Source organism: Leptinotarsa decemlineata, unplaced genomic scaffold (assembly GCF_025532065.1).
Source record: "Leptinotarsa decemlineata unplaced genomic scaffold, Ldec_3_MD MMD2_tig00026307_RagTag_RagTag, whole genome shotgun sequence".
NCBI lineage: Eukaryota > Metazoa > Arthropoda > Insecta > Coleoptera > Chrysomelidae > Leptinotarsa > Leptinotarsa decemlineata.
Window position 1 is genome coordinate 17,598,071 of NW_027412681.1, and position 19,996 is coordinate 17,618,066.

The window sequence follows — 19,996 nt, forward strand, 5'->3', positions numbered from 1 at the left end:
TCTTGTTTGAATTAGAATATAAATTGAATAGAGAAAAGTGTTTTTTGTATAATTCAGAGTTCATATGAAAGTATTTGTATTTTTATTTCTTGTAATTAAATTTTCATATGAAAGTAACTATTTCGGGTTTTTCTTCCAGTATTTATCTGAAAAATATTTTTTTGCATGATCTACACATTTTTGTATAGAGTTGATTTTTTTAAATTGCATTCTTTTTTTCTTCGGAATATTCCTACATTTTTTTGTTTGAAGATGGAGAAGTAGAAAACCAACACCTTTCTTCTTTTTTTTTTGAATTCAGTAACAGACTTTTCTATTTTTACGATAACCTCTGCTTCTCATATTCCCAACGGGGTTATTCTATACATTTGACACGAATTCATGTGTTGTTTCTATTATAGTAATTTCTGGAGAAGTTTATTCTCTAAAATGAAATATTTTTTGACACAATTTTTGAAATAACATTTCGCTGGGTATATACCCATAATATTTTATATCCTGAAAAAAATCTCAAGAGAAGTGCACTTATGTGAGAAAATATAGGGTGTTTCATTTGGAAAATCCAAGAGAATATGAAATTATTTGTTTTCATCTTCACATTTGTCATTTTTGCTTCAAATCAATCTAATATTTTGGTTCTAGTAATTTTCTCTCAGATTTCAAATATATTAACATATATTTGGGAAAATACCTCATGGTATCGAAACCTTAAACATACTATGTATGCTATATAATATATTTTACTGTGAAGGTCTTCGCGTATGCTGAATTTATTTTTTATACTATTTAACAAAATTACATAAAACATCTGTCCTTCAATAGTGTCAATTTATATCTGATTCTTTGATAGAAAAAACCCCTTTCTCATGCATGTTTTGATTCTGGTCTAGGTACGCAATTTCTCCTTTGTATATATGCAACCCGACATACTGTAATCTGCTCGGAGGATTGGCTGACGTACGATATTTGATTAGCATGTAGTGATTCTAATTTTAGAAGACTCAACTCGGTTCATGAACACATAGCAGGAGAACTGGTTGGAAATTTGGGTGTAAAATGAAAGCTACCATCATAATAATAATAGTAGATATACAAACCTGGGAAGTAGGCCGCGGGTAGTGTGTTTTGGCCGAATGAACTTTAAAAAAGTGTACACTGCCCTTTGATTTTGTGTTTCTCCATGGATATAAAATGTTCAAATTCTACTCTCCTCCACATGGAGATTTTGTAAATGGTGGAAGATGAAAAGATAAATGAGTCAAATGTTTTTGAATACTAAAAATTATCGACATCATGTATGTTAGTTCCGCAAATATACAGAAAAACTGGAGAATTTGGAATTGTATTTTTGGTTATATCATCTTCATTCGCAGATATATCAGAAATATTTTTTAAATTCAATACGTCTGTCAGAATGTGTTCATAAAACAGGGCACATCCTGGAGCACCCCAACTTTGAACTTTTAAATGCGGACTTGTCGAAAGTATTTTTCAATCTGCGAAGTTATTCCGATATTCCTCAGAATTTCGGTGATGTAATGATCATCAGGTCAATAATTGTTTTGATAACTGGAATAAAATCAATTCAATTTTCCAATATTTCCAGTGAGACTCAACCACTTCGACCAGTTTCCAGAAAGTTAAGAGAAACTTGAACTTTTTTTTATTTCCATGGACCACCCATATCAGAAGAAAGTTTGAATTGTTTGTAGTAATAAATGGAAAAGAAATAATGCATACATTACAAAGATGGAATAGTTTCATAAAATTTTACTGGCGTTAATTTTGTCCTATAAATGAACTCGTCTCTCATGATTTCAAACTCCTGAATGGAGAATGAATGAATCACTTCTTCTGTTTTTTTATCTATCAATATGTGCTCACTTTACTGATTAGATTTCCTACACTTCTGAAGGCTAAAAGATGTGGAATAACTGAACTGGAAAAGTTTGTGAAAACATTGTAGGTATTTTGTATTTTATTTACTCAAATGATGAAGTATCAGATAATTTTTTTACTGCAGTGAATTGTTCATCAAATTGCCGAGATCAAACCATTGAATTTTTAAATGATGAATGGTCATTGCGAGTTTGAAAATTATGATCATTTATTGAAGATCTTTGAAGATTTTGGAATGTGGATTGGTTATCATGAAATCTCGTTTGTATTGAATACTATTGGGTGAAATTTAAAGATATTCTGAGGCTTCCATTGTTACAATCTTCATTCGGGTTCAAAGGTCGTCATCTGTGAACCATCAAGATGAAGAAACCTCTGAAGAAGCCAGCTACTCATGCTGGTGAAACGTTAGGATACAGTTCCAAACCACGACGGCCTTCAAACCCGAATAAAAATTGTAACATTGAAAATCTCGGCCGCGAAAGCCTTCACCTATTTATCATTCTGAGGCTTCTTGAATGTTAGTTTTTTCTCATTTTTGCAATAATGATGTCTCATATTTGAGGGAGTTTGAAACTAGGTATTTGCAATGTAGAAAAACCAAATGCAAAGAAGAGGGCTGAACTAGAAATCCTTGGAAAGTTTCCACCATTTATTTCGTATCAGTGAAAAAGGAAGATACTATGTAGGTGTGACATGGGTTGATAGACATTCGCCACTTTTGTATAATTTCGATATAGACGAGTAGCTAATATTTAACATAAATTGGAAACGTATCATTCTAAGGATAATATTTAACGAGAATAGAATGATTGAGAATATTGGGTACGATAAAAGAGTGAGCTCTTATTTTCCTCATCAACGTGTAGTAATATTAAGTGCTATTTTCAAATCAGTGCTTCAAGAACGGAATCAATTTTATGGAGATTGTTCCATTGATATTTACTCACACCGTAGTTTATGAATTAGGTGTTATTTCTGATATTGAAAAAACGTTTCTTCGGATTACTTCGCAAAATGAAGACCATGACTTTTTTCAGATTTCAATGGTTTGACAACGAGTGTCATACAGGAATATCATTTGAAGTGACTTCTAGACTATTTCTGTTGACTGATGTGATAAGATACCACCTAAGAATGTTTTTGATCAGCGAAAACAAATTTGTAGGTTATCAAAAGCAATGACATTGAAGTTGCTCGATAGTTTTTTTAATTTCATCCCATTCTGTTACTTCAGTTTTCCAAATATACTTTCATCTTTCATTTGTTTTGAATTGAGTATATATTCCAAGAAATATGCCTATGATCCGCCTATGATCTGAATTTGGAACAGAATAGTTTAAAATAAATAAATCATTTGAAATGATGTGGGAGTTACCCAGATCATTCGCCATAATATTGAATGACGAAGTCATGTTTTATTTTATTATTTTAATTGTATTATTTTATTAAACACTTTAATATGCAGTTCAGTCTCATAATTCTCTCAGTAGTGGTCTAAGAACTCCAACAATCAGAAGAGACAATAGGATTTCTTCAAAACTTGAATTATATGTGCATTAAAAGATTTGTAGGAATCACATTTCCATTAAATATATACATATTCGTTGCACTTACGACAGTTCATTGGAAAATGTCTAACTGTAATAATATGAACAATAATTTACTTACTACATCCACTTTTTCCACATTAGATATTTTTGTTGAACGACCCATCGTATCACTTTGAAAATTCAATGGAGAGCATATTCGAACATTCTCTACCCAACTACTATACTTTTGGCAATGCGGCATTGCCACTTCTATTGGAAAGTAGTATCAACTTTGATTTTTCAAATGGAACACTCTGTATATGATATTATTTTTGGATTCTGCAATGATTACTCGAACTCTTTTTCTTGATACTTCCACATACATATATATTATCGTTTTCGAAATATGAAATAATTTCAATTTTTTCATCGGAAATCATGATCTCTAAAAATGCTGATAACTTTGAATTGAGGAACACTATGGTACCATTTTGGTTTGGAGTTAAATGATACTTGGAGGCGTACCATACTTCATCATAATCACCGTTATTCCATCACAGGGTTGTGAAAAAGTGTAGTTTTCTCGTTTGCTTGAAACAGTGACTGAAATTTGATTATTTCAAATGAAAGATTCTGTATATTATTACAAATTCAGAAAACTGTTAAAATTAGAACTTATAAGCATATATTTTTGAAAATATCTTTTCAGAATGTTTTTTCCATGCGCTATTTTGTAAGCAGTAACGTTATGACATTCTCCTAATAATATTGACAGAGGTTTCAAATACCTTCAAAATGATGAAACAAAACTATTCTATAGAAATTCTTATAAATTTGTTGATTATTTTTAGAAAGTGTGATAAAATCATCAGCAGAGCATGTAGAAAGTTCAACGAAAGGTACTCGAATCTACCGCTAATGAACCTCAAAAAATTTATACGAATTCAAAACACCGTCATACATTTGGATCATTTTCAAAAGGATCAAGAAACTTGCCTCAACCCGTAACTGCTAAAAACAACCAGATCATTGTCTTAGCATATTCTCATTTCTTGATTCATCGACTAGAAGTTCTGAAGAAGATTCACAAGATTCGTTGGGTTCAACGTATGTATTCACAAGATTCGTTGGGTTCAACGAATATATTCACAAGATTCGTTGGGTTCAACGAATCTTGTGAATACATAAAATACATAAATTCAACAAAATTCAACCAATGAAGCCTCAAAACTCTCAACAGAGAATTGAATTTTGTGAAATGTTGTTGATACGCATTCAGGAAGATCCATTATTTCAAATAAACTTATTTGGACTTGGAAGGAATTTTCATCCATTTAGATTTTTATCTGTGGGGAATATTTAAAGAAATAGTTCACAAAACAATCGTGCGTTCCAGAAATGAATTGTTTTTAAACATTTGAAAATATCTGGATTCCAATTGAATCAAATCTGCCACAACAAAAGGAGTCAATACCCGCATTTTGAAGTGCTTAGAAGTGAACGGCCAGCAATTCGAACATACTATAAAATATTTCACATGATTGTTTTACGTTCACTTTCAAGTTTTTTCGTGTTTGTTTTTTAAATTCACACAAACAAATTGAAATTGTCCTGTTGTCCTAAATTCGCATAAATTTCTTGAGTTTCATTGGCGGTAGAGTCGGACACCCTTCTTTGAACTTTCTACATGTTCTTCTGATAATTTTATCATACTGTTCAAAAATAAAAAACAAAGTAATAAGAAATTGGTTTGAATAGTTTCGTTCCAGCGTTTTGGAGGTATTTGAAACTTCTGAAGTGACGAAAATGTCAATATCATTAGGAGAATGTCACAACGTTACTGTGAAATGTTAGTCATGGCCTGTTTACGAAACACGGAAGGAAATACCACTCTGAAGGGACATTTTCACAAATGAAGCACATAAGTCCGAAACTTGACTAGTTAGGTAAACGTATGATATACATAGAATAAACTGTATTTTTTATGTATGGGAAAAGAGAGAGAAATGTAGGAAGCCTTCAAGTATCATCTAACTCCAAACTGAATTTAACTACCATAGTATACTTCATCTCAAAGATATCAGCATTTTTAGAGGTCATGATTCCCGAAGAAAAAAATGTAATTATTTTATATTTAGAAAACAGTAACAGATAGGTATAGGGAATTATCAAGAAAAGTTATCGAGTAATACTGTTATAGATTCCAAAAATATTATATACAGAGTGTTTCATTTGAATATTCAATGAAAGTGGCGACACCACATTGTCAAAAATATTTCAGTTGGATAGAGAATGTCCCAATATGCTCTCCATCAAATTTTAAAATTGATCTGAACATGGTATTTTGATTTATTTTATATGTATTTTTTTGGTCTGAGTGAAATTTGTTCCATCATAAGACATCTGTATTGAATTTAATCGAATGATATGCCTATTTGTAATTGAATATGGCAAGTTATTCGGATGAATTCATTTATGTCAGATAAACCTTTCAAATATCAGTCCATCAAGAATGTTAATCTAATGGGTTCAAATAAATATTTGATATCCTTTCTGTCAATATCTGTATTGAATTTAATGAACGTTAAATTACCTAATTTTCGAAAAATTTTCATTTATGTTATGTAACACTGTCTCATATAGGTGAGCGTTTTCTATTGGATATGTAGTCACGATTTTGCATTTGCAGTCTTGGAGAAAATAAAGCTGCAGGAAGCTGGTGCGCTTTCCTGTTAGTTCAATTGAATATAAATTAAGTACTACTTGTATTTGTATAAGGAGTAGTGTTCTAGATCTTCATTTGAGATGAAACCAGGAAGTAGGAGATAACCAAGGATGTGAAGAGTGAACTTTAATGACTGTAGTCATTGAACTATGAATGTATTTCAGATATATATTTATTTCGTTCAAACTAATATATTCAGATGTATTATAATAATTCCAGTTTGTTTGGGCTGAAACGGAAATCTTCGTTTTCATTCACGTAACTTTGGTTCGTTGGTTTGGTTCCGACGAGTATGTCATATATTAAAATTTTGCATTCCTTCAATTGAAAACTAATACATGCCACAACTTTATAGTCATATCTATATGGACCTTGGATAAGATTGGTACCGGTTAATATATCGATGATGGGGGATCCCAGATACGACCAACGGAAGTGCTTCAATAAGACACACAACTCGAAGAGCTAGTGTGAGAAACTACTGGGTCGGCTGTTACGTGGACATTGGAGAATGATGTAAATGATGCAATCTTTGGCAACAAGTTCGTCTAGGAAATCCGAGAACTTGTAAAAGGTCTTTCTCTTACCCTAGTAAGCGAGAAAAGTTTATGTTTCCCCCTCAATTCATGTCTTAGTGGAGTCGAATTAAATACGAGATCAACGTAAAATACTAAAACTGGGCTCCAAATTATTCCAAAAACGTACACCATATCTGAGCCAAAACTCTTAACCAAAATTTGGTCTTTTGTTCACCCTTGTTGACCAGAGAAACTAATGACGCTGTTGAATGTATCTGAAGATACAGTAGCTGGTTGGTTAGCATGAGTATGCTATTCTACTCATTCAATCAACTGCAGTGGTTCCATTCCAACTGATTATTATTAAACACCCACACACGTTTGATCCATGTAATGGAAATGAAAAGAATCAATATATAATCAATCAAGTGGAAGAAACCAGTGAAATAATTCTTGGATTGCGTTTTTAAATTGGTTCGTACTGAATTGTTGAATGAAGTCGATAATATACATGTGTACCACTTATTCAACAAAATTTTGTCACATTAATTGTAACAATATCGTGAACACAATCAAATTAGCTCTCAAGCAGAAAGAATTTCATTGTTTTTCCTCATTTTGAAGTGTAAAGGATTGATATGAAATGAATTACGATTTTTTGAGCCTATTTTGTGACTTTCATATCTAGATATCATGAATTTTCGTCAGGACACTCGCCGAAAATCCTAAAAAAATAATGTGACATTTTCAGTGCTGTCAATAATTTGTTAGTTTTGAAATAGTTTAATGTTACAACTGACTGTTGGCTGCGACCTCGTTTACACTGACTTCAGTTTCAAAGTTTTCCCATATTTTCGAACAGCAAATATTTTCTACCGCAAGACAGTAGACCAGATAGCCAGTCTGTTCTACTGTCTTCTCCGATTTTTTATGAATTTTGACGATTTGTAATTCTCATTAGATTTTCCAAGCAGAAAAAATCTCATGTATTGAAAAATCGATTCACAAACTATAAATATAATAAACCAAAGTGTCAGCCAAATCAACTGAACAGTATTGTAATAGTAGTTTTTCCATCATATGTTTGACGTGAATTTTTTAATTGACATAATCATTACTTATCAACCGATTTGAATAACTCCAATACTAAATGTATTGTGGTAATTGAAACTTACCACATCACATAATTAAAAATCGCTCACAAATTGATTATGCCCTATCTCTGTCTCTACGTTTATGCACACCATAAACGTAGAGACAGAGATCACTTTCAATAATTGTAATTACACATAATCATTGATGTATTTTATGTTTCGAACACTATCACTAAAATAAGCATAGGATGTGCGGTGCACTGTCGTCCTTAGGTTTCTTTCCATTTTAATGAGGAGAAATATATTCAATTTGAAGTATTTCAGTAAAACTTCATCATGAGATTTTTTCTAAACGGTTTGCAAAACCGCAATATGTGTTTCACTATACAGTAACTTCTTCAGTCATGTTCGAACTAAATAACTTCATCAGGCATGTTCGTACTAACCTAATCCTACCTGCCGCTGCTTCATGTATATTATTTAATTGAATTATATCACTTTTATACCTACTTGGTTACTAATAATATTACCGGGGTTCACTATAAACTTTTTATCAATTCAAACATGAGGAAAAGAAAATCAACAAGCAAACTCTTTTGAATTGGCATGTATTCAAATAAAGATGCCTGAGTTTACGTACCAACTGATTAGAAATATTGGAAAACAAATTACATAAACGGGGAATTACTCAATTCTCTTTTATCATTGGTTTGCCCTATATAAAGTTTTGGACAAGAACCATGCCTTTTGTCAAGTTTTGTCTTCATTGTTTTTAATAAATTTGCCTGAATTATTATTTGTTCTGTCTAAGTGAAGGATAGAGTTGATAATATCCACCTTGCAAGCATTGTAGATAAAATGTTACTTTCCAATAATGAAATATTCAATAGTTTGTTGAGCATACAACCAAATGCTACTATTTTATGTTTATAGAGATGTATTGAGGAAATATGTATGAAAATGTACCTGTACCGTTTAAACAGATTGAGATATTATCTACGTATCTATATCAGCCATCAAAGGACTCGACGGGTTTTCTATTAGTCCTCGTTACGTCAAGAAACTTGTCTATAAATTGGAAATAACCTTTACACAGAGAAATGGTGAGTATATCTAGAATTTTCTGTTTGACTCTGCTCAGTTTCTCAATTTTGGACATCGAATTATATCAATTTGGCGTTATAAGGGGACGTTATTAGGAAGTAGTTGGTAGGTATCATTTATACTGAATCGCGGCATGAAATTAGTATAGATTTGAATAAATTTCATGATCATCTCTAAGAATTTACGGATGCAGCGTTACACATGACACTACAAGTCTAATCGGGAAATTGGTTAAATTTTATTTAATGAGGGAATTGAATTTGGGTACTAACAGTTCCTGCTGTGAGAACAACTCTAGCACTTCTTCTGTTGCCTCATTGCATATGATAATGTCGTAGAGGAATCGTCAGGAATGAAAATCTGCAAACCAAGGATAACTTCGAGGTAAAATCATTGGTAATTAAGTAGTGAAGTCAATCACTAAGTAGGATTCAGTTAGTAGAATATGCCTGAAGAAGCTATTGTGTAGTATAATACGTATTGGCGTTCTGTAAACTGTTAAGTGTCACTTGAATATGTTATCATGGATTTTGTCATATATTGGCCAATACCATCGTATATTTAACTCATATTCTTTCATTGAACGACAAACAAAAATGTCATTCCGACCTTTCATTTTCAGTAAAAGATGAATGTGCCCTCAACTGTCGAGCTGTAGGGATGAATTTTTTCGCAACCCTCAATAAGACAGTCATCGACGGAACAAGGTGCTTATACCCATCGACTTATACGGGAAAAACTGCTCCTAAAGGAACCAGAGGAGTATGTATCGACGGGTATTGTAAGGTGAGTGGATCTCTATTCTTTGGTGTTTGTAAATGACGAAGAGACTAATACAGTTTAGATATTGAAAATACTTGTATTCCAGAGATATTTTTATAAAAACTGAGGAACCAGGTTGTTGAGTGTTAAATGACATGATTTCTTTTCGTCATCCTATGACTGACTACTCAATTTATATAAATATTGAAACCTTTTGAACAACTTTCGATAAACAATTTTATTATCTGTTCAACCAGTCCTAGGGGCTATTTCTCTATTTAACAGCCTTCTGAAGTTTAAGAGTTCACTTCTATCTTTTACCCTAATCCGTCTTAGTTATAATGATTCTTATTGTACCTGTTTTATCTGAAATATATAATGCCTTTGAAAATTCCACGATAATCATTACTGATATGAAAATAAAGAGAGAGATTACCCTCTGAAGTCTTACAACTGGTTCGTGTTTGGAAACTTTGCTTTCCTTCCTTTGTGACGTTTGAGAATGCCACCAGCATTAGACAATAGGTAATTATTCAACGAACGGAAAATTTGGCCATTACTCGCGAGTCAATGCCTGCCGAAGGCTAGTTGTGAATCATTGGATCGAATAAAAACCAGAGAATTCAGAGAGTACTGAGGTTAGATTAGGTTAGGTCCAAAGTGAGTGGGTCTATTCGACCCTCCATTGCAACCCGCAAGAGTTTATTGTAGCACCTATTCACACTCGACAAAATGAACCCAGCTAGAGAGTACTAAACTGTTACTGTTAAATAAGATTCATTTGTGAAGAATATCACAAATGAGAGTACTATCAATAAATGTCACAACAGAAAGCAATTTGTGAAAGTCATTCAAAAATATCTTCTTTATTTTATGAAATAAAAAATAATTTGTAAATTGTATGAATGGAAAAATGAAAAAAATGCATTAAGTGGCTATATATGATATATGAGAGCCTATTTTGAATAGTGTTGCCTCTTGTCAAGACAAGAAAATATCTTCTCACGTCTTTTCTTGATTCCTCTCTCGTCTTGACGAAAGTAGTGTTTCTTCCGACGAGAGAAGGTATTCTTGATATTAGGAATTTGCAATAAGAGGGTAACGTGTTTTCAAAGATATACTGAATTTCATGATAAGAATTGGAACCTCTGGCGTGAAATGAATCTGTTAAAACCACATTTCTCACACTATAACAAAATTACCGTCCCTTGACGAGCATTTCGCTAAACAAGTTAGCATCATTAATACTCAATCGGCTTTGACCTGTGCTACGTTTACACCTCTAGGCAAAAGCCAATAATACTATTGTTTTGATTTTCCTGTGGGTTTGACAATAATCAACTACACTGTACAAACTCAACTGACAATACAACACGAACACTTCAGCTGAAATGTCGGATTGATAATCAAATGTCTATTGCCTTATTAGATCACTTCGTACCGCACTTTTAACTGGACTTTCTTGATTTTCCTGTTGGTAGTGTTTATATATCGTGATGGAAGTCTCTGGAAGCCGATAGGAAAGTCTCTGGAAGTCCCTCGAAGCGACGCTACATCTAAAACCATCGAGAAACGTAAGTTGACTTTAGCGCGACCTTGGCCAGATCACTATCTATTGACGAAAACCGGCGGCAGCCGGCGTAATTTTTCGAGGGGATAATTCACAACACTATATAAATACTCAAACATTGCATCAAATTCATTCGATTAGCAGTAATATTGACTATTTACTGATTGTGTGTAACTTTGAAATACCTCATTCTGGTATTAATATTCAAGACAGTATAAAGTGTGTGTCACATAGAGCTTCCACTAGAAGTTGTTGGAGCGATGGTAAAATGGTTTCAGATATCAATACATTGAACATTTTTGAAATATCAACCAATATACAGGGTACCAAGTGAAAGCGTGGTGGATCAAGTTATATACCGGGTGTCCCACATTTTATGTGACAGGCAATATCTGGTTTGTTGAAGGAGATACACAAAAATGTTTCATACAAAAGTTTTAGGAGTTCATGAGAGCTATATTTTGATATGATTTTTAAATATACAGGGTGTTTGGTGTAGGTGCTACAGACCAAAATTCCATTTTTTAAAATAGAACGCCCTGTATATCATTACATATTCAGATGCTACGTTAAATTCTGATATCATTTCATGTTTGGTTTTTGGAATTCGGTCTCGGCGTTGTTGAGTTATTGCTTAAAATGTAAAGTCTTGAGAACGACTATCATTTTTTTAAATATCTCATACAATTATTCTCTCTGCATCAGATCACATGAAAATTAGTCAAAATTTTGGGTGTTCGAAGTAATGGTTTCAATTTTGAGTTGTGGAATTCAGTCAGGAATCATTTTGAATATGAAACAATTGCGAAATTGAAAGAGGTGTATTCGAAAACAAATCTTCAATTAATAACAATGTAAATAATATAACTTGATGAATCATTTCATAAGAATGGTAGGTACCTAGAAATAAGTCATAAAAATTGTTCAAAGTGATGCCCATTAGATATTATACAGGCTTCGAAACGTCGAATCACTTCTCTCGTACAAGTCGCTCTTATAATATCAGGCGTAATATCACTGCACGCTAGTCGAATTTTCATTTTCAGATCATCCACATTCAAAGGGGGAGTAGTGAAAACAATATCTTTTAAATAACCCCATAGGAAAAAATCAAGCGGTGATAAATCTGGGGAACGAGCCGGCCACCGAATTGGACCCTTATTACCAATCCATCTATTTGGGTACGTTCTATCCAGATATTCAGTAACAACCTGTGAATTGTGAGGAGGAGCACCATCTTGTTGCCACCAAATTCCTTGTCGTTCTGCTATGGGAATATCTTCCATCAACTGGATCAAATCATTTGCTAGAAAATGTAAATATCGCAATCCATTGAGATTTTCATTGAAAAAGTAAGGTCCTATGATGCGGCCATTGAACAATCCACACCATACATTAATACCCCAAGTAGTTTGAAAATTACTTCTGCGGACCCAGTGGGGATTTTCTTGAGACCAATAGTGACTGTTATGTCGATTCACAACTCCATTATTGTGGAATCGCGATTCATCGCTCCACAAAATTTGACTGAATATGTTAGGACTTTCATGTAATATTACCTGAATACAAGCAATGAATTCAAGTCGTCGTTCAAAGTCCGTGGGTTTCAAACCTTGTACCAACTGAATTTTGAATGGGTGGTATTTATTTTCTTTTAGAATTTTCTGTACATTAGATTTACTCACACCGACTACTTCTGCAAGAGTACGGATAGAAACATGTGGATGAATAATAATATAAGCCAACACATTGATCTCTAAATCTTCAGTTCTAACAGATCTCGTATGATGACGACGCTTTATAGTAGAAGGAAATGACCCAGTTCGCAATTTTTTTACAACTCTCGAAAAAGTCATTCGTGACGGAATGGGTCTGTCTGGAAAACGTTCTTGGTATAGACGTTGTGCTTGACGGCAGTTTTTCTGACATTCCCCAAAAATTAATAACATATCAATGCAATCACTTGGACTAAACGCGAAAGGCTTACTGGAGTTTTCGCACAAAGAACACAGGTACTGTTTTGCAAAGAATCACTGAATCGAACTGACAAGTAGATACAATTCAACAACATTTGTTACTATGGCATCAACAAGCATAAGCTACTTGATGAAATTGTGCAATATAAAGCAATTCACCCTCAAGTTAGTCACATTCTCAAGAATTTCAATATTATATTCAACTGATATCGATATCGTATCGTAGAGGTGAGAATAATGGTTTGTATTCAGTAGTAGTCTAGTTCAATTTAATAAAAGATATAGACTGGATTCGTGTACGAGTAAATAAGTTTTTTTGAAACTTTATATTTAAGGAAAAGTGCAATAACTCAACAACGCCGTAACCGAATTTCAAAAACCAAACATGAAATGATATCAGAATTAAACGTATCATCTGAATATGTAATGATATACAGGGCGTTCTATTTTAAAAAATGGAATTTTGGTCTGTAGCACCTACACCAAACACCCTGTATATTTAAAAATTTTATCAAAATATAGCTCTCATGAACTCCTAAAACTTTTGTATGAAACATTTTTGTGTATCTCCTTCAACAAACCAGATTTTGCCTGTCACATAAAATGTGGGACACCCGGTATAGGTATATACCAAGCGGTTCAGAAGTTACTAAAAAAATTTCTGAAAATGAATGTATTCATCCTCAGCCATGTTCAATGAAAACTCATTGAAAAAAATTTGGAAATACTCTCAAAATATAATTAATTCACCATGAAATGATTCTTCGGTCAATTTTTTCTCGAAAATATATTTTATGGAACACCCTGTATTTTATTCAACATTTCTCTGTGAAAAGCTCTCGGAAAATATAGAGATGTATGAGTATATACCAAGTATGTACTAACATACAAAACAAATTTTGAAAATCAAATCACGAAAACAATTTTATTACCAAAGTTATTCTTCTCAGAAGAAGATTTTGAAAGATCATGTTATTTCTTTGTTGAAAAGTGATTTAGCTGGGTAACTGGGAAATTCCGTTTTTCAAAAAAAAAAACGTTAGGTTATTTTATGGATTCCATATTATCATTTTATAGGAAATGTGAGTCTGAAATAAATTTTTTTGTATCTTATAACAGTATTTACGTTATATCAAGATAGAGTCTACTGGAGGAACTGTCATTATAAAATTTCTTCCTTTCATATTTCCGATAGGAATCATTACCAAAATATATATTCATATATCTTGATTTCAATTTACTATGAAATTTTATTTTCGAAACTTTTGCTGGGAGAGTTTAATATTGAAAATAATATCTCTTGAAACTATTTTTGTTATGACTTTGGAACCCTAGGAATTTATCATATTCACATTTTGAGTGAGATTTCGAGTTGTTATATTTGAAAAAAAAACAAATAAAACCTGTTGAGATTGTGATAGATTATTGAAATGAATTTTTCATTGAACTTTCTTGTTAGTCAGTGGGCTATGCTTGAAGACTGGCAGTTAACAAATCTAAAGCAAATAGAACTTCAAACATTCAAGCAAGTCTCTATATACCTACACAGTAGGTTTAATGGACTGACGCCTATCAGAAAACAACTACTCCCCTGACTAATACTACGAAGGGCGTTGGATTATATCCGACAGGCGTCAGTGCAGGAATATTCACAGAAAATGTCCTGCATATGCAATTGGCAATACAACTGAAAGAGTCGACCTTCAATTATGGAACGGGCACACTTGCAGACCGGTTTCGGGCTTATTAGCCACTAATCAGTGCAAGATAGTGACCATCATCGACCTAAAGTCAATGATATTCCACAATTGAAAATCGGAATTCTTTCAGAGTATTTCATTCCTCTTCCGAAGTTGGAGCGAACATCACAAAATGTCACTTCATCTAGTGGACGAGGTACTAACCAACTGCATATCCATAATTTGCCCGATTCCTCTGAATAAGGAAGAAAAACTTTCCTATTAGTCAGTGGGCTATACTTGAAGACTGGCAGAAAACAAATCTAAAGCAAATGGAACTTCAAACGTTCAAGCCAGTCTCTATATACCTACACAGCAGGTTCAATGGACTTACGCTTATCAGAAAACAACTACTCCCCTGGCTAATACCACGAAGGGCGTTGGATTATATCCGATGATAGGCGTCAGTCCATTAAACCTACTGTGTAGGTATATAGAGACTGGCTTGAACGTTTAAAGTTTCATTTGCTTTAGATTTGTTTACTGCCAGTCTTCAAGCATAGCCCACTGACTATAAGAAAGTTTTTCTTCCTTATTCAGAGGAATCGGGCAAATTACGGATATGCAGTTGGTTAGTACCTCGTCCACTAGATGAAGTGACATTTTGTGATGTTCGCTCCAACTTCGGAAGAGGAATGAAATACTCTGAAAGAATTCCGATTTTCAATTGTGGAATATCATTGACTTTAGGTCGATGATGGTCACTATCTTGCACTGATGAGTGGCTAATAAACCCGAAACCGGTCTGCAAGTGTGCCCGTTCCATAATTGAAGGTCGACTCTTTCAGTTGTATTGCCAATTGCATATGCAGGACATTTTCTGTGAAGATTCCTGCACTGACGCCTGTCGGATATAATCTAACGCCCTTCGTAGTATTAGCCAGGGGAGTAGTTGTTTTCTGATAGGCGTCAGTCCATTAAACCTACTGTTTAGGTATATAAAGACTGGCTTGAACGTTTGAAGTTCAATTTGCTTTAGATTTTTTTCATTGAAAATATGCACGGTTGAATATATCAACTTTTCAACTTTTTTTCTGGCATAATTATTTCATTTCTTGATAAATCTTCATTCAATCATTCATTTTTTGAAAGAACTTTCCTAACGAAAACCGATTACGAAAAAGAAAATATATTTCATTCCATTTAAAATGAACTCAACTTTGATACGTCACACTCTTAACGAACATCCTGTGCATTAGTAAATATCTAAAAAAAATCCGTCGCACTGATTTCTGCTGCTGAAGTCTTCATTGTTATGGTATCATTAGTGATTGTGTTTAGTGGTGGAAGTGGTTGGAACTATAATAACTACTAGCCAAGTAGAAACAGCAGATACTGTGTTGAAAAAATTGAAAATATAATCATTATTTTTCGTTAAGTATTGATAATGAAAATGAAATTGCTCTTAGCCGGCTGTGTACGAAAAATGAAGTGAATTTTCATGATGTCTTTCCTCTCTCGACTTCTCTCGTCAAGAGAGGACTCTCATGTCTTGTCTCGACCAAGATGACCTAATCTCGTGTCTTGTCAAGAGACGATTTTTCAAGAGAAAAATCTTCTCTTATGTCATTAGAGATAAAACAAGACGAGACAAGAGACGATAATCTACTAATTTTAAAGTAGTCTCAAGGCTCACTTGCGATTGAAAATAATTGAGACAGAGCTGTGCAGTTATGAATTTGCTCCTACGCGAATGACCTCTAAAGTAGAAAGTTATGAATCTGGTCTATTGTAATTGGTTTGAAAGTGTTGGTTATGAATCACCCGACAGAAAACTCTTAATTTATGCATGCTTTTTCCAGTAGTTATAGAAAAACGTATATTTCGAAAACATTTTATAAATAACTGATTTAAGTTTGACGATAGCCGTGTCTCGAAGTGTTCTGGCGATGTATTGAATCTATCGGAGCCTCTGGAGACACTCTATATTTTGTTTTATGAGAGAGAGGACATTCGCAGATCAAGATCTTCACATGATGTGGCACTGCAGGTTTTTCCGGGTTTTCCTGCAGCTGAAAAAGCAAATGCGCTACTGGAATCAATGAAGTCGCCCCGGAGCGCCAATTAATTTTCATTGTTTTTATTTTTATCGTTGTTTTATAATTTTACAAATAAAAATAACAGTTTTTTTAATAACAATTTGAAAGTATTAACTGAACTAGAATCTGTTTCTGTTTTAAAATCTGTTTTTTCCGTTAACCAGCTGTCTCACCCTTACGAACGACTAACCTCAAAAGTCGAAAATCGTGCGAGCGAAACAAGGTCTTACCTTTCAACGTGTGATTCCTAAAGCTTATCGCCCACTTGTCCGGCACAGCACAGTACGGCACGTCCCGTCAAAATACGAATAGGAATGTCTTTCTGTTTTGCTATTACATCAGTTGACAGCACAGTGTCAAACGGTACCTATGAAAATGGACGAGGAAACATTTCAAGTGAAATTCCCTTGAAATCGAACAAACACCACCTTCAGTATGCTGGTTGTAGCTGGACAAGTGGGTGATGCTACTACCCGCTGCCTTCAGGCGACGGACAGCGCCGTGCTGTGCTGTGCCGGACAAGTGATGTCGCTCACTTTTCCGGGTTAACACGGGTTGGACGATAACAAGTGAAAATCGATCGTTCAGCCTGGGGCTTGCACCAACGACCAACATGGCGGTCGATTTGAGTGGGTGAACAAAGCACCCACGTCGAACCTACCGGCTACCGACCGAGAAATGATCCAATAGATTTTATTGAAATCGAGTGAAATAGTTTAATGTTATATGTTGTATGTATAATAGTTCAGTAAGTACTGAGCTGTTTGATTTATTTGTTTTCGATTCTGATGCAGATCATGCAGTTGTTTTGTGAGAATTACTTTGATTTTCACTATAAAATATTTTCAAAACCGCGACACGTATTTTGCTTTACAATAGTTTTCTCAAGGTAGTAAGTGTATTCACTTTCTTCTAGATCTTTCTGATATGTTTTATTTGTATTGTATTGATTGATTTTTTTTTGCTTTTAATCGACCGAGCAGTTTTTGCTCGTTTTTGTCGTTATTCCTTCTGGCCTTCTTGTCAACTCATTCACTATTTTCGTTTCATTCAAAGAACAATAATTTTTTTCTTCACTTGCTTCTTTCACTCGTTTTCTTTTACATTTATGATTATTGTTTTCATTATGAAAATGAAAAATGTTATACTCAAATTAGAAACGAGAAATAAAACTTTCTATGTTTTTTTACCACTTTTATTTGTAACTAATGTTATTGAAGTATCGTCCTATAAGGACATTTTCAAACAATAAACTATTGTAATTGTTTGAAAATATCCTGCGGTAACATTAGTTACAAATGAAAGTGATAAAAAAATTGAAAGTTTCATTTGCCATTTTTTATGATCTTCCACCACGTAGTAATGGCTACATCCATCAATTTATTGTTATACTCAAACTTTTTATTTTAGAATGGTTGAGTTACATACATTACAACAAGCACTAGGAGTCAATCTTTTTTAAATGGATGTTACCATTTTGATAGTCCTAAAAGTATCAAAACGTGATTGAAATTTGGAAGAAACATGAAAAGAAATAACAAAAAGTAGAAAAAATGAAAGTATGATAAATAGCTCTCATTTCTGGGGGTGAGAAAATATTGCGATCTTTTACGGAATTGAGTTCATAATATATGTAATAACGGATGTTATTAACAAAAATACAATATAAATATTTGCGAACAATATAAAATTAAATGAAATAAAAATGAAAGTATAGAAGAATGATTGCGAGAAGAATGAAAACTGCAAAGAATAATTTCATATTTCTCAACTAACTCATGGCAATATTTGAGGCATAGTATTCATATTATAGTTCATTCATGTATCTTCTCTTTTTTCGAATCTATTAACACATTTCAGACAATGACTCTCTCACATCCACATCACGTCTCGTTCATACCATACAAATAAAATAATGATCAGTGATTATTTTTAATGAAAAAAGTAATTTCATATCGCGTTGAAATAGCTCTGATGCTGACATTTCAAAAACATTTCATAAATTAAATGTTAGTGTCGCGTCGTGCAGGTTAATAAATCCCGTCACCACTGTTCCCAGACAATTTGTGAAACACCCATTCCAAAACAATTTCTAACTCTGCTGTGGCAATCAGTTAACACTACCGGCTGCATATTTTTTCTTAAAACACTATCATTACAGTTTTCAATGGCTTTGGTTCGTGTCTGATTTGTAGTTATTACTGTAATGAGAATTTCTGCTGTATTATTACCGTTTATCTTCAACAGTTTATCACGTACAATTGAATAAGCTCCCAATTGATTTTTTTGCCTTTCATTTATGGTAGGATTCAATCAAAAACTCCATTTAATAAGCTTTTGCATTGATAGTATACGGGGGTCAATATTATGGAAAAATACTTTCTTCTGAATTTTTCAAATTTCATCTTGAAAAATAACAGTGTTGAGATTAAAAATAATGAATAACATCCTTATTCAGAGGTTATTGAAGAAATAGCTGGCAATCACGAGACTTCCTACCGTTGAAATATTTTAACCGGCATTCTGGCACCCAATGTTACCAAATGAAAAACATATTTGTTTTTGTAGTCTAACAGCTGACAGCGATATTTTCAGCTTCAACAAAAACAATACTGATAAAAACTTTTTTGGAATCGTGTTATTGTTATTATATAATAATAATAATAATCGTCTCTATTATTTTCAAAAAAATATATATAAAAAAACAAGATTGAGGAAATACACCAACAGAAAATTTTTGAAAATAAAGGGCGAAGTTCAGTTCAGTTCCTGAATAAATTCAACAACTGAACTGTTTTTCCACTTCCATCTACATGATATTATTCATTCCACTCAGCAGATGATAGAAATGCCTGAAATAGAAAGTCATGGAGTGGTTGCAACCCATTTGTGAAGTTTTTGGAAAGTTTGTTTCGAGAAACTAAAGTTGGTTAGGTTAGGTTAGGTCAATTAAAAATACCACATATGTTCATTAAAAACTGGTTTCACGCAAAAAGATGTTTCAGTGTCTCTTGAAAATCCTAAATTGAGTTTGACAC

The 19,996-nt window shown here is 33.3% G+C and overlaps 2 protein-coding genes across 4 annotated transcripts in view; one reads left to right on the forward strand and one right to left on the reverse strand.

The window, feature by feature from the left end:
- The window catches only part of LOC111508677 (gustatory and odorant receptor 22), a 134,452-nt gene extending 130,773 nt beyond the window's left edge, over positions 1–3,679 (reverse strand). For both annotated transcript variants that reach the window (XM_074181272.1, XM_023164257.2), the window contains exon 1: positions 3,571–3,679. The gene's annotated coding sequence lies outside the window, so the exon portion shown is untranslated. The remainder of the gene's footprint in view (positions 1–3,570) is intronic.
- The window catches only part of loh (thrombospondin type 1 domain containing lonely heart), a 701,195-nt gene that overhangs the window by 281,177 nt on the left and 400,022 nt on the right, over positions 1–19,996 (forward strand). For both annotated transcript variants that reach the window (XM_074181270.1, XM_074181271.1), the window contains exon 6: positions 9,495–9,658. In XM_074181270.1, coding sequence (XP_074037371.1) covers positions 9,495–9,658 — 164 coding nt within the window. The remainder of the gene's footprint in view (positions 1–9,494; positions 9,659–19,996) is intronic.